General features: G+C 37.3%; 2 protein-coding genes across 3 annotated transcripts; both read right to left on the reverse strand.

Moving 5' to 3' along the window:
- Nucleotides 1–1,037: 1,037 nt before the first annotated feature.
- pde6gb (phosphodiesterase 6G, cGMP-specific, rod, gamma, paralog b) lies at nucleotides 1,038–8,537 on the reverse strand. 2 transcript variants are annotated; one of them, XM_042507787.1, is made up of 5 exons: nucleotides 8,097–8,537; nucleotides 5,843–5,990; nucleotides 2,429–2,653; nucleotides 2,304–2,344; nucleotides 1,038–1,794 (listed from the first exon to the last, which is right to left on the reverse strand). In XM_042507787.1, exons 3-5 carry the CDS (start codon nucleotides 2,572–2,574, stop codon nucleotides 1,718–1,720), a joined length of 264 nt encoding a protein of 87 aa, XP_042363721.1. In that variant the 5' UTR covers nucleotides 2,575–2,653; nucleotides 5,843–5,990; nucleotides 8,097–8,537; the 3' UTR covers nucleotides 1,038–1,717. The 2 variants fall into 2 exon arrangements, with proteins under 2 accessions (XP_042363721.1, XP_042363722.1); XM_042507788.1 differs by lacking the exon at nucleotides 8,097–8,537 and having other exon boundaries at nucleotides 5,843–6,161.
- Nucleotides 8,538–8,770: 233 nt separating this feature from the next.
- On the reverse strand, nucleotides 8,771–11,801 carry oxld1 (oxidoreductase-like domain containing 1). Its single transcript, XM_042507786.1, has 2 exons — nucleotides 11,634–11,801; nucleotides 8,771–10,241 (listed from the first exon to the last, which is right to left on the reverse strand). The coding sequence occupies exons 1-2, from the start codon at nucleotides 11,697–11,699 to the stop codon at nucleotides 9,864–9,866; spliced, it is 444 nt and encodes a 147-aa protein (XP_042363720.1). The 5' UTR covers nucleotides 11,700–11,801; the 3' UTR covers nucleotides 8,771–9,863.
- Nucleotides 11,802–12,838: the final 1,037 nt, after the last annotated feature.

A 12,838-nucleotide genomic window follows, 5' to 3' on the forward strand; every position in this document is an offset into this window, starting at 1 on the left:
TCAAAGAGCTATTTTGATGCTAAAAATAAAGTCAATTTTTTAATTTTCCTATTTTTATGCTTTATTTTTTCCCAAAATCCTGTAGAGAGGACAGAACTCCATTATACATCTCTTCAGATCTGGGTGTGAACTGAAACATCCATCCCACTCATCCCTCGACTTGACCTACAGTGCAAACATCGTTTATCAAGAAAAATCACCAGATTTACATCAACAAATTAGCCTCTTCTTTGTCATTATTGTCTTAATTTGAATGTGATTTGAAATAGAGTAGAAAATCTAAATGAGGCTCAATGTGTGTATGATGGAGATCAAATGATGAAAGGAAAAAAATGATGGATGAAATTGCCAAAATTATGATCTTCAAAACAGATATAAACACACAAAGGGCACATAAAACTACACATAATATACAGATTTTCATACATTTAAATTACACAAGAGTGAAACACAAATAAGAAAGTATGAAACTAATGTTAACACAAGCAAACACAACAATGGAAGATACCGTACCTCTTCAGATAAGTTGTGAGTGTGAGCAAATTAAGGACACACACTACTGCACATTTATTCTCTTCTCTATGTAAATCAGATTAACCCTTTGAAACCTAGATTGACATAATTTTCTTGTGTTACTTTCAGATGCCTCTTAAAAGTATTTGAACTTTTGAAAACCCAATCAAATTTGATTTCTTTTGAAAATGTGGTTAAGAAGGCAATGAACAACTTTGATAGATGTCCTGCAGTTTGCAAGAAATTAGGAAATGCTGACTAGAAAATGAGGTGAAAATTAGTAAAAATAAATAAATAAATAAAAAGAGAGAGAGAGAAAAAATTATAAAATTAATATTAAAAAATTCTTATGTATTTCAAGTTAATTAAATTCATATTTTTAGCACTTTTTTTCAAGCCATTTCTTTTTTTGTTTTTTTTAAAAATTATTTTTGTTTTCTTTTTTGTGTGCTATTTGTCGGGGAATTTTCTTGTATTCCTTGCTGATTTGGGGTCATTTCTTGTGATGTTGTTTCTTGCCTTACATGTTTTTGAAAGAGATTAAGTAAGTTTGCTCAAGTTTTATGGAGTTAGGAAAATGTAGAGGAAAAACAAAGATGGTACAGTGATAAGATTTATGCGACATGGGTCCAGTTAAGTGTTAAAAACAGAAGGAGAAGGGGGATTTGTGATTATCCCACTGAAAGGTTACGCTCAGCAATGGCAAGCTTGTGTCCCATCTCTACAGAATTTAGGTTTTATTTTTTTCATGTTGGATAAGCCTCTGAGGTGGCGAAAGAGGCGCCGAAGCACATGAAGCGGGAACCCACCCGCCTCACGGGTTTGTCACTTAAACTCAATTTCTGAGGCTGCCTTGCTTGCGTAAGTTTCGTGTTTTGTCCGTGAGAAGAAAAGAAAACGAGAGGAAAGAAGAAGAGCAGCGAGAGAAGAGAGCAGGCGGTTCAAAGTAACAGTGCAGATCTAGTGACGATGTCAAATCAACAGATCCTAAACGTGAGCAGATGTTGAGTGTGACTGCAGAAGAAGACTCCTGTGAAAAAGGACAGAAAGTTTTTTTTTGTAGATTCTTTTTCTGTTTTTCCGTTTTTTTTTTGTGTCTGTTATGTTTGGAATAGTTCAATTTGAGGTTGAAGATGGAGCCCGAGGCAGATGGTTTGAAGGTGGCCTGTAATCCTCAGAGGATTGCAGCGAGGGGAAGAAGGGCTCAGATGATGCCGTATTTGGCCAGCTCATTCAGCTCCAGGTGATTAAAGGCCTCCCAGGGGCAAATGACGGTGATGTCTGCAAAAAAAGACAGATATAAGGTTATGAAGGATATCTGGTGAAGCATCGACCCCTTGAAACCTGAGCAAACTGGGTTACTTTCAAAAACACGTAAGGCAATTAGCAGCTTCAAGAAAACTAAGCAGTTACCCCAAATTAGCACCAACACAAAAAATAATTGAGAAAAAATGAAATAAAAATAAAACAAACAAACAAGGAAATGTTTTGTCTTATTATAATTTATAATTTTCTAAGATACCTATATTCATAACTGCGGATGTCGTGTATTAACCAATTCAGTACACACACATATGAAAGAAAAACTAATGATGCAGAAATAATTATGCTACCCTAGTTTCCTCTCGCTTGCTCAGTGGGACTGTTTGGCTTTCTGATGTTGTATTTCCTTCTACATTTTCCATGTATGCTTTTTATTTGTTTGTCAAAGCATACTAATATGAATAAAGTTATTATTTATGATTATTACTCGTAAAATCAGATATGAAATGCATTTAAAGTGAACTCACCTGTGCCTAAGCCCTCCATTCCGGGGATATCGTCACCGAATCTGCAAAGAAAAAACAACCGCACACCATTACCTGACATTATTTATAAACCTCGAGTGAAAAACCGTGCATCGTTGAAAGCATACCCCTGGATTCCCTTCTTTGGAGGCTTGCTCTTGAACTGACGGGTCTGCCTCTGCTTGAACTTGGGGGGTCCCTTGCGTGGGGTGGCGGGGCCTCCGGTGACCCGGGTGGCGGACTTGATCTCAGCTTTGGGCGGCTCGAGGTTCATTCTGAGTAGTTTATGATAGCTGTGTGCAGGATGCTGGCTTTAGAGACACCGCTCTGAGGTGTAGTCGTCGTGATGATAGCTTTTTTGTTTTGAAAAGAAAGAATAAAAAAAAGTCAGATAATTTATCTGAACCAACGTATCACTTAAAAAATTAACCATTCATATCATGTAACAGCTGCCGCCTCTGCACTCTTAGAAATAAAGGCGCTAAATAGGAACATGTAAGGTTCTTCTGCTTGTCCCCGTAAGAGAAGCTTTTCTAAAAGTGTCTTTCAACATGAAGAAGAAATTCATGGGACACTGTGCTCCGAAAGCCCATCGCTAGGCAGGTTTCCATTGACCCTAAAATTGCGCAAACTGAAATTGCGAATATAAAATACACTTAATGGAAACAAGGCAATTTTGAAAAAACTCCAATTTATCGCAAAGAGTTTTTACGCTGGCATGAGTTGGTATCTTAGGCAATTCGAAAAAGCCAAAAAAACTGCAGTGGGAACCCTTTTTAGTCTTTTCTAGGTCACATGATGCTGTGAGGTCACATGATGCTGTGTCTTTGTGCTTGTCAGTAGGAACTGGCTCCCTCATGATGCAGCAGGAGCTACAAGAGCTGTTATTGCATCACATAACTCTCAAAAGTTGAGCGAATCATCTGGAAGTTTTCAATCCACAATTCCTCTGTGAAATCGTGGACTACCAGTCCCCAGAAATCCCTCATACGTGGCCGCTTCCACGTATTTCATTATGGCTCCATAACACACCTACGTGGCCTTGGATTGAAAATAACGATGGCTAGTGAGGTGGCTCCAACAGAAATAAAGCTGCTAATGTTTCGAGCATCCATCGCCATGGTTACTGGGATGTTATCACCAGAGGAGAAGAACATCACTCAGTAGAAATGCAGTCATCTTGCTGTAGGAGCCATTTAGTATATGTTTATTTTGTATTGTTATATAGTTTAGTCTGGTATGTGAAGACTAAAATATTTGACCACTAGATGGTAGTGTAGGTCTTATCGTGTATGATGTCACTTTGGGTGTGAGCCACAGACTGTAAATGACAGCTCCCCCGAAGTGTAACTTTTTAGTCTGGATCGCCCCCTGGTGTCTGTCTGCGGTATAGGTCATAAAGTCCGCCCCTTCATGTTGGTTAACGCGCCAAACTAAAAACTAAAAGTACACGCAAACTAAGATTTTCTCATCACGCTGATGTTTGTTCAGTGTTTGTTTTTATGAAAAGTTTGGTTTTAATAATGAGCCATGATTGTAAGCTGTGACAGCCAATCTGTGCGCTCACATTCACGATTGGTCAGACGGGTGTTTGGCGGGAACTCCCCCACCGTGGATATCGCTACTGCGCAGACTCTGGCTCTCAGTGACATCACCAGCGCAACGCTCGTATCCCGGATATTTCAGCCTCACTTAAGCATTGCGGGGGTTAGTGGGGGCGCCGTCCATCTTCATATACAGTCTATGGTTTGAGACGCAGTTATTTGAAGTCACGGTCGAGGGGAAAAATCACAGCGGAGCATACCTGCGGGCACATATGGTTCTCACTGTCGTCACAGCTAAACTTCAAATTCACATCACATCATCCAGTAATCAGCTGTTATCATTCTGCAATGAACGGGAACATCACCCAAAGATACCTCACTGTTTGGACATTCACTCATTTCCTATGCAAGTAACTTTGAATCTTACCGACACAACACAAGAAAAGTGATGTCGCTCCAGGTTTCAAAGAGTTAAAAAATTTAAAAAAAGGTTCTTCTGAAGCAGATGGTTCTCGGTAGAACCTCAGTTTGTCAGGAAGAACCTTTATTTCTGAGTGTGTCACCTCTGTGTGACATTACAGGCCTTAATCCTCTTAGCGATGTGACAAGCAGCAGGCCGGATTTACACTCATATTTCCCACTGATTCAATGTCGGAGATGGACTACCTTGTTCTGCCAGGACGACCCAATTTCCCATAATCCCCGGCTCAAGTTAATAAGCACTCCTCCTCTCTGTGTTTGGAGCCGCCGTCCAAATGTAATCTCGTTAGAGCAAGGACGCCACCGCAGAACTGCTGAGCACGCTCTGAGGGTCTCAGCGATCAATCCGTTCACCGCGTCCCCAAAACAAAGACTGTCCTCGAGTCTCAACCAGCGGACAGTGATTGACGATTTTATATTAAAATACAGCTGCTGACATGTGGTTGGTTTGTCCACTCTGGCCAAAAATCCAGTGATTAACCCTTTGAAACCTGGATCGACATCAGTTTCCACCTTTCACAAGCTATTTAACCATTTAAAACTGAAGAAAACTGATTTGATTTCTTTGACAAAGCATTGGAAAAAATGGCAATGGCAAACTTGGCAAGAAAGAAATTGGTAAATTCTATATTAAATATTAGGTTACACATTTTTTAAAACTTTTTTTGTTTTTAATTCTGCACCTTTGGGGTCTTTTTTCTTTTCTTTTTGAAATCTTTGGACTCTTTCAGAAACATGAAGAAGAAGGGCGATGAGCAACTTGGCAAGAAATGTCTCACAAATTTCAATAAAATCAGTAAATTTAGAAGTAAAAGATTTTTTTTGAACTGGGGAACTGTTTTTAAACATCACATATATATATGTTGTATTTTCAAACAATTTTTAAAGCTTTTTCATTTCCTTGTTTTTTCTTTTTTTTTTCAAATAACTTTTAACTTACCCCCCCCCCCCCGTTTTTTTTTGAGGAATTTGCTTGTATTTTTGACTAATTTCCTGCTAATTTCTGAGTAATTTCTTCTTAAGCTGATCATTGCCTTCTTCTAATGTTTAAGAAATAAAGCAATAGCTGGGTTTCAAAGGGTTAATTCAAAAAAACATGGAATGACAAGATAATATTGCTATATTTTAGATTTTTATTTATAGATATTTATTTTTCCTCAGGTGAATGTTTTAAGCTTCCATATTCACCAAACAGAAAACCTGCAGCACACCTGAATAATGAATCTCCCACACGAGAGACCCGAAAGTCTGATCTACAAAGAAAACAAGGACCCGTATTCTCAGATATATCTTAATTTTGGAAAAAAAGAAAGTTAGATCTTTATCTTTTTAGGTCAATCATTCCAGCTCAAAAAAATACTGATTGCAGCGTCCATGAATATCCCGTGACTTTGATGCAGCTCCAGCATGAGTCTGTGCTGTCTTTAGCTTTGTTTATTAAATCCCAGGTATGTCAGGAAGTGTTGGTGGTGGTGTTGGTGTTGGTGTTGGTGTTGGTGTGGCGGAGCGTGTACTCACCGGCTGCTGGGTGAAGGACAGCCAGACGAGTGGGTGTGAGCGCAGCACTGGTCGGTCTGGGTTTGCTGTGAGGGCCAGTCTGGGATTTGGGCCCCTCTTATATGCTGAGCTCCGCAGAAGATTACGGACGCGCCACCTCCCCGCTCCGCTGTCAACAGTCCAAATGTACGGGGTTAAGTGAGGGTGTCCCTCTTGGTAATGTCACGCTGCACTTATGCACTTTCTTTTAAAATTTGTAGAATCATTTATCCAAGTTTTGACAATATTTGTGAAGAAATAACGCACGTTTCTAACAGAATATACTCCCCTTTATGCATTAAAAAACTGCTCATGTTTTAGATATATTTTAAATATATCGTAAAACTTAAATTAAACGCCCGGGCTATTGTTTGCTCAAATCATTGAACTCAACAGGTTTAAATTTGGTTCGGGCGTCAATATGGTAGAGGCTTTTAATTCCTTTCACACAAAACTGTTGCTCAGGAGATATGCAAATGCAATCAATTATTGATTTAACTCTTTGAGACTTGGGAAAAATATCTATTTTTTTTTTTTTTTTCAAAAAAGTGTCAACAAAAGAAGAAATGACTCAGAAGAAATCTGTGTAAAGTTAAAAAACAACAACAACAAATTGCAAAAAAAAACTCAAAAATAAATGAATTAATTGATAAAAAGAGAAAGTAAAACAAAAACATACAAAGTGAGGAATGACCTGGAAAAAAAAAATCTAAAAATTACAATAATTCTGTAAAAATAAATTTAAAAATAGAATTATACATATAGTTCACTGGACAGTTTTCATTCGCTTTTAGAAAAAAATAAGTATTCTAAATCTACTAATCTCTTTTTTACGTCTCTCTTGTTAGCTCTCCCGGTAACAACATCTTCTTCGGTGCTCACGGTTTCGGTAAAATTAACAGAATTATTAAATTGTGGAGAATCTTACCAAGTGTAGTATATTCACAATGACAAAAATCCAAAAATTTAAACACATATACATATTTTTATGTGTGATCTAAGCAGCTAACTAACAGTAACTCCAGCAGGTAGCCGACGACCGGGTTTTATAAATCCAAAGAACTTGTATAAAACTGAGCTGTGTGGTAACCGAGCAAGCCTCTAATAGAGACAGGCCGTTATTTGTCAAAATGTGTCATCACAGTGGCGAGTAGAGACTGTTTGTCTCAGCGGGACTGTGCTTTTATTTGAAGTTTTACAGTTATATAGGCCTTCTGTAATCCTGTCTGCAGAAAATACTAGAAAACTGAGCCGCACTAATGAAATGACTGACGTAAGACCATCAGATAAATGAGACGATACAGCGAAGACGATGTTGATGCAGATTATAGATGGAGGCTTCCTGAAAGGTCCAGTGTTTCTTTCTCTCTTTGTTACGCAGTCGCCTCACCATCTGCTTCAAAACCCTCCGATCCTCCTGCAGGAGTCTCTCCCATCATCCCAATTAACCCTCTAACGCCTGGATCAACATCACTTTTCTTGCTGCATTCAGACAGCTGAAACTGGCATTTAAGGCTCCGCAACCTGAGAATATTAGTTTGATTTTTTTCAAAAACACATGAAAAACATAATGAGAAGCTTAGCAAGAAATGTCCGGAAAAGTACGCACACAAAAAAAGTAAAAGGCTGGAAATTATCTCAAACTTAGCTGGATGGGATTATTAGAATCATCAAAAAATGTTCAAAAAAACACTTTTAACTGCGTATTCAAAATTATGTTTTTTTTTGTTTTTTTTAGCATTTTCTTGGGGTTATTTTCTTTTCTTGTTTTTACTATTACCTTTTTCTTTGTTTTTGCTTATTTTCAGGTAATTTTCTTGTAACTTTTTACTAATTTCTTGTAAATATATAAATAAATAAATATCTAAATATATGATTATGATCATTAGAAATATTTTTTGGACATTTTTTTCCCCCAGCTTTTTGAAAATAATTTTCTAAATCTACTTATTTCTTGCAATTAACAACTCTCGCCAAGTTGCTCATTTAAATGAAAGGCATCAGAATGCAGCACATGAAAGAGTTAACAGCCTCAGTAACCTAAAGCTTTACATCAGTGAGAATATGACACACTGGCATGATGCAGAGTGACACTCTGCAGCGTTGGCATCAGCAGTAATCTGTCCCGAGAGTTTTCCGTCACGTGGCGTCATTGGCTGTATATGATCGTCTGTAATCCTCCCATCAAAGAATAAGTGTGTGTGGTGGAGCTGCCCACTGCGTAACGAGGACTTACAGGGCATCACTGTGACCACACGACTGCCGCGAACGCCCGGGAGATCAGGGTCACCGTCACCTCAGAGGCCGTTCAGACGGCGGCCGGATTCACCTCAGCTGACGCCATCCATCAGGGCGTTACAGCTTATCTGCAAGAGAAGAAGAAGCTTCTTTAAGCAAAATCTCACTTATAAATGTATATTTTAGTCTCATTAATTCAAAATTACATAATGCACATTTCATCAGTCAATATTAAACTTGTTTACATGTATTCTTCATATTAGGGTCTGCTTTAATGTTACACACACTCGAATCGCTCTGCACACAAAATCAAGCTTCAAGAAATATTATACATGATTATTTTCTACTTTTCTTGAGTTGTTTTTTAATCCAACATCAGTGCTAATGATAAAACCAAATATTCATTAATTTTCAGGATTTTAACCCTTTAAATTCAAAGTTTTTGCCATGACGCTACTATGTCTTTAGATTAAAAAAAAAAAAAAAAAAAAATTATTTCCAATATACTACATTCGTCTTTTTGATTATCACAGTCTGGGACATGGCAATGATTAGAAATATATTTTTATTATTTTAAATATTTTTTAAATATTTCTTATCACTAATGTTCATTAATATGCTATGTCCCTTTTAAATGAACATTAAAATAATTCAATAAATAAAGAAATTTACTTGTTGCCTTTCTGCCCATGCAGTATTTGAACCAGTTTGCTCGGGTTACAGAGGATTAAATACTTGTGAAAGGCGTCTGAAAGCAGCCAAAGAGTGACGTCGATCCGGGTTTGAGAGGGTTAAAGGTAACACATTCTTAAATACGTTGAAAGATTTGAAGTGTTTTGTCTTGAAATGACTTGTATATTACTATTACAGTAAATACTCAGTGACACACTCTGGACTGATGAACAGGTTAAGAGGATCAGCACAAACATTTTATCCTCATATGGATCCGACACACAGCTTTATGTCGACGTGGCGCCCTCTGCTGGCCAGACAAAAACAATACTCTAACAGTTCATGTCATCTCAGACAAAACATTTAATTAACAAACAACCCTAAACAAGACATTTTAAATACATACTTAAAATATTCTCTTAAATATAATAAAGCAAATGATTGGTAAAGACATAAAAATATACTTTAACACTTCAGTTCAAACTTCATACAAACTCATAAAGAAAATAAATGTGCAAATGTGCTTTACGACTAAAAAACAGGATCAACAAGATACTGAATTAGGCTTTAAAAAGGTAGCAAATGTGGGCAAATTAGACGCATGATATCAGAAATCCAACACGTCAAACTCCTTACACAATAAAGCAACAATGGATGTGACAACAATTCAAGTTTTCCTGAAGGGGAACATCGTGGAGCCTGTCACTCACACAGTGAGTCGCCGAGATCTGCGAACAACAGACATCACGAAAACAGGGAGTTAGGAAACTGGAGCAGTCAGACACTCAGACGTGTTTAGAAGAGCAACAGTCACACGGCCAACATTTGTTCTGGATGATTATTTCAGGCAGGACTGCGGATTCCTAAAAATCAGCAGCTGCTTTTGCTTTTTTTCGCATGCTGATTTTGTTGCTTGTGGCAGTTTTGGGAAATGTTCTGCAGACGTGAATCGTGTGACCTAAAGCGGGAGGAGGTGAAAAGGTGGAGGTGAAGATCTGTTCCTGGAGTGTGTTATAATGTGCGTACACTCAGTCACTAAAAGATTCTTCCTTCTAACGCCGCTCACTTCTCTCCGTCCACATCAGTGAATCCATCATGTCTTCTTTAAGAGCCTGATTTCCATCTTCAGGTAGGTTTTAAGGTTCTCATCCAGGACGTTCTCCTCGATAGCAGCGAGCGCCCGGTCCCCTCCGTCGTGGTAGTACGCCAGCAGCTGCTCGGCGTGCTCGATCCACACGCAGTTGTGACAGCCACTCATGCAGCAGTGAGTGGGAGCGGGCGGCGGGCCCTGGTCTGGAGTCCAGGAGGACGCGGTGCGGCTAGTTTCGGGTTCAGTGCAGGAGTCAGTCAGTGCGGGAGGAGCAGCTGAACCCGGTCCAGCAGAGACGCAGCGGTGCTGATTTCTCCTACACAGCTGCACCGTGCAGCGATAAGACTGATGTCTCATGTGCAGCAGGGACAGCAGGCACAGCTGGAAAACAGGAGAAAATAATGTCATTAATTAGAATGAAACTTTGAAAACTTCTAAAATGTTTATGAAATTAGTTTTTTTAATAGGTTTAAAAAAAAAAAACCTAAACAGAACGGGCTGTCCACATTCTCAAAGACGTCTCAGATTAAAAACAAAAAGAAAAAAGATAAAATGAAATTAATAGGAGCAGCTGTACCCGGTCCAGCAGAGACGCAGCGGTGCTGAACCATCTATATTAAAAAAGGCAGACACATAAATATATAGTTTCTACTTATTTATGTAGGTAAGTATGCATGTATATATACATACACACACATACATATATATGACTACTAACATGCCGAATTACATTACATTACATTTGCATATTTGTCTTGTATATTTGTTTTTAGTTTTTGCCTTTTCTATTATTTCCCCATTCTTTTAAAATTAATATAAGTTTTTCTGTAAAAAATATATTTCTTAAACTTGTTTTCTATGCAAAACATGTACGACAACTTATCCTTTAGGGTATTATATTTATTTTGTAAAACAATGTTTTCTATATATTGGTATAAGGAATTCTATTATCACTTAATGTGTAATGACTTTGATAACTCTAATAATGATAATAATAATAATAATAATAATAATAATAATAATAATAATAATAAGACACTGGAGACAGAAAGGGACTCTTGAGATTTGGATGCATCCTGTTTGCACTATCCCTTTGCTGATGCAATATTGCAAATCTTACTGCTGTGGGCTAAATAAAGGAATATATATATGTGTGTGTGTGTGTGTGTGTGTGTGTGTGTGTGTGTGTTCATGGTGATATATATATATTAGTAAATATTTTACTCATTTCACCTGCAGTGTCTCCCCTTTATTTTTGGGGAACCCGCTGAGTTAAACATGTTAAAGTAATCTTATAAGGGAAACGTATGTGTATCATATAGACTCTTTTAATCAGTTGACTTCTCGAAACCGAAAACAAACACTCAAAGTTTCAATTTCAATGTGATTATTAATCTAGAAGTCCTAAACCAAAATATATATAAAGTGAGAATAGAAACAACAGTCTGTATTATGACTGTTATTAGCACAGTCAGTATTAGTATAAATTTTACACAACAAATGGTAGTTTACGATGATTCACAAATTTCAGATTTTTGGCCAAAATCTTGGCTAACTTTAACTATCCAAAAATCCTCGTAAGGTGGCTAACTTCATGTTGCTACCCTGTCTTCACCCTAACAGTCGATTACAGCTGTTAAAACGCTATAAATAACATTAAATATATAATATTACAAACCGGTGTTAACAAAATTAAATGTAACATTTGGGTCAAGAAAAGAATGCTAGTTTGTTAGCTTCACCGTTAGCTTCACTGTTAGCTAAGCTACCAACCTTTTGTAAAGACACCGACGACCTCACGGCGTTAACGCCCAAACACAGCATCGTCCTAGTAAACATGAAGCTCCGTTAAATGTCTGTATAACTCATTTTTCTCCAAACTTAAGATTTCATAACGTTTCTTCCTTCTGAATGTTATATGAACGGCACCTTGCGGCTAGTGGCGTCACATTATTTCCCTGATGACCTCTGTGTGTAGTTGTAAACAGAAACGCTGATTGGCCGACAGGAAAAATCGTGACCAATCAAATGGCTCAGTTCTGATTTTTAAACCAATGGGAAGCGGAGAATGGTTCCTGGGGCGGGTCCCTGAAAATATGACGAGCTGCATTTCCAGTTTCTGACCAGCAGGTGTCGGTGTTTCATATGAATAAAATAAAATTATATATATATATATAATAATATATATATATATATATATATTTTTTTTTTTTGTTTGTTTTTTTTAAATGAAAATTGAAATTACCTAGACAAAATATATATATTTTAAAGTTCTAGATTTAGATGTTTCTTTTCTTGGGAGAGGAACTTATGTCTTACATTTGTAAAGAAACAAATGGACACTTCTGTCACTCCAGTATCACTGTCAAACAGTACCTCTGTGATATAAACCATCTTATTTTTAAAGTTGATTATAACAATTAAGTCCAGCAGCAGAACAATCATGCATCATAAAATATGCTGCTACTTAGATTCATGTTTGCTTTGTATTGTTGCCATGCACCATTTAATTGCTCTGCAGATTGTGTGTTTAATCAGCATCATGTTCGCATGTCCTGCTGAGTACTTTTCCATCGAGCAGCACTGATCAGCAGAAAGGAGAAGACTAATGCTGCAAATTTAATGTCTCTTGTTATTTACCATGTTTTGTCAAATCTGATGACTCTCGACTTGACAAAATCTAAAAAGACTTGACTTGTGTCTTCAACTGGACTTTAACTTTGTAGATTCAATTGGTTTTATATCCTCTCTATGTCCAGAGATAAACCCTTCAAAACCTGAGTAAATTGGCTTGATTTCTTTCCAAAACATGGAAGGGTGACGAGCAGCTTAACAAGAAACGACCCAAAACTTAGCAAGAAATTTGTAAAAAGTTATGAGAAAATTACCTGAAAATAAGTACAATAAAGTTGGAAAAAGCAAAATACGAAATATGAATTTCTGGATATTTTCCCCTTGTTTTTTGTATAATATCTAAT

Source organism: Plectropomus leopardus, chromosome 19 (assembly GCF_008729295.1).
Source record: "Plectropomus leopardus isolate mb chromosome 19, YSFRI_Pleo_2.0, whole genome shotgun sequence".
Taxonomy (NCBI): domain Eukaryota; kingdom Metazoa; phylum Chordata; class Actinopteri; order Perciformes; family Serranidae; genus Plectropomus; species Plectropomus leopardus.

What these genes read in the sequence shown, in the direction of transcription:
- pde6gb (XM_042507787.1), bottom strand. Translation starts at nt 2,574, where the DNA reads ATGAACCTCGAGCCGCCCAAAGCTGAGATCAAGTCCGCCACCCGGGTC. An exon ending in CCAAAGAAGGGAATCCAGGG is followed by an intron (nt 2,345 to 2,428) that starts GTATGCTTTCAA and finishes TTTTCTTTGCAG; the next exon opens with ATTCGGTGACGATATCCCCG. An exon ending in AATGGAGGGCTTAGGCACAG is followed by an intron (nt 1,795 to 2,303) that starts GTGAGTTCACTT and finishes CTTTTTTTGCAG; the next exon opens with ACATCACCGTCATTTGCCCC.
- oxld1 (XM_042507786.1), bottom strand. Translation starts at nt 11,699, where the DNA reads ATGTTTACTAGGACGATGCTGTGTTTGGGCGTTAACGCCGTGAGGTCG. An exon ending in CGTCGGTGTCTTTACAAAAG is followed by an intron (nt 10,242 to 11,633) that starts GTTGGTAGCTTA and finishes CCTGTTTTCCAG; the next exon opens with CTGTGCCTGCTGTCCCTGCT.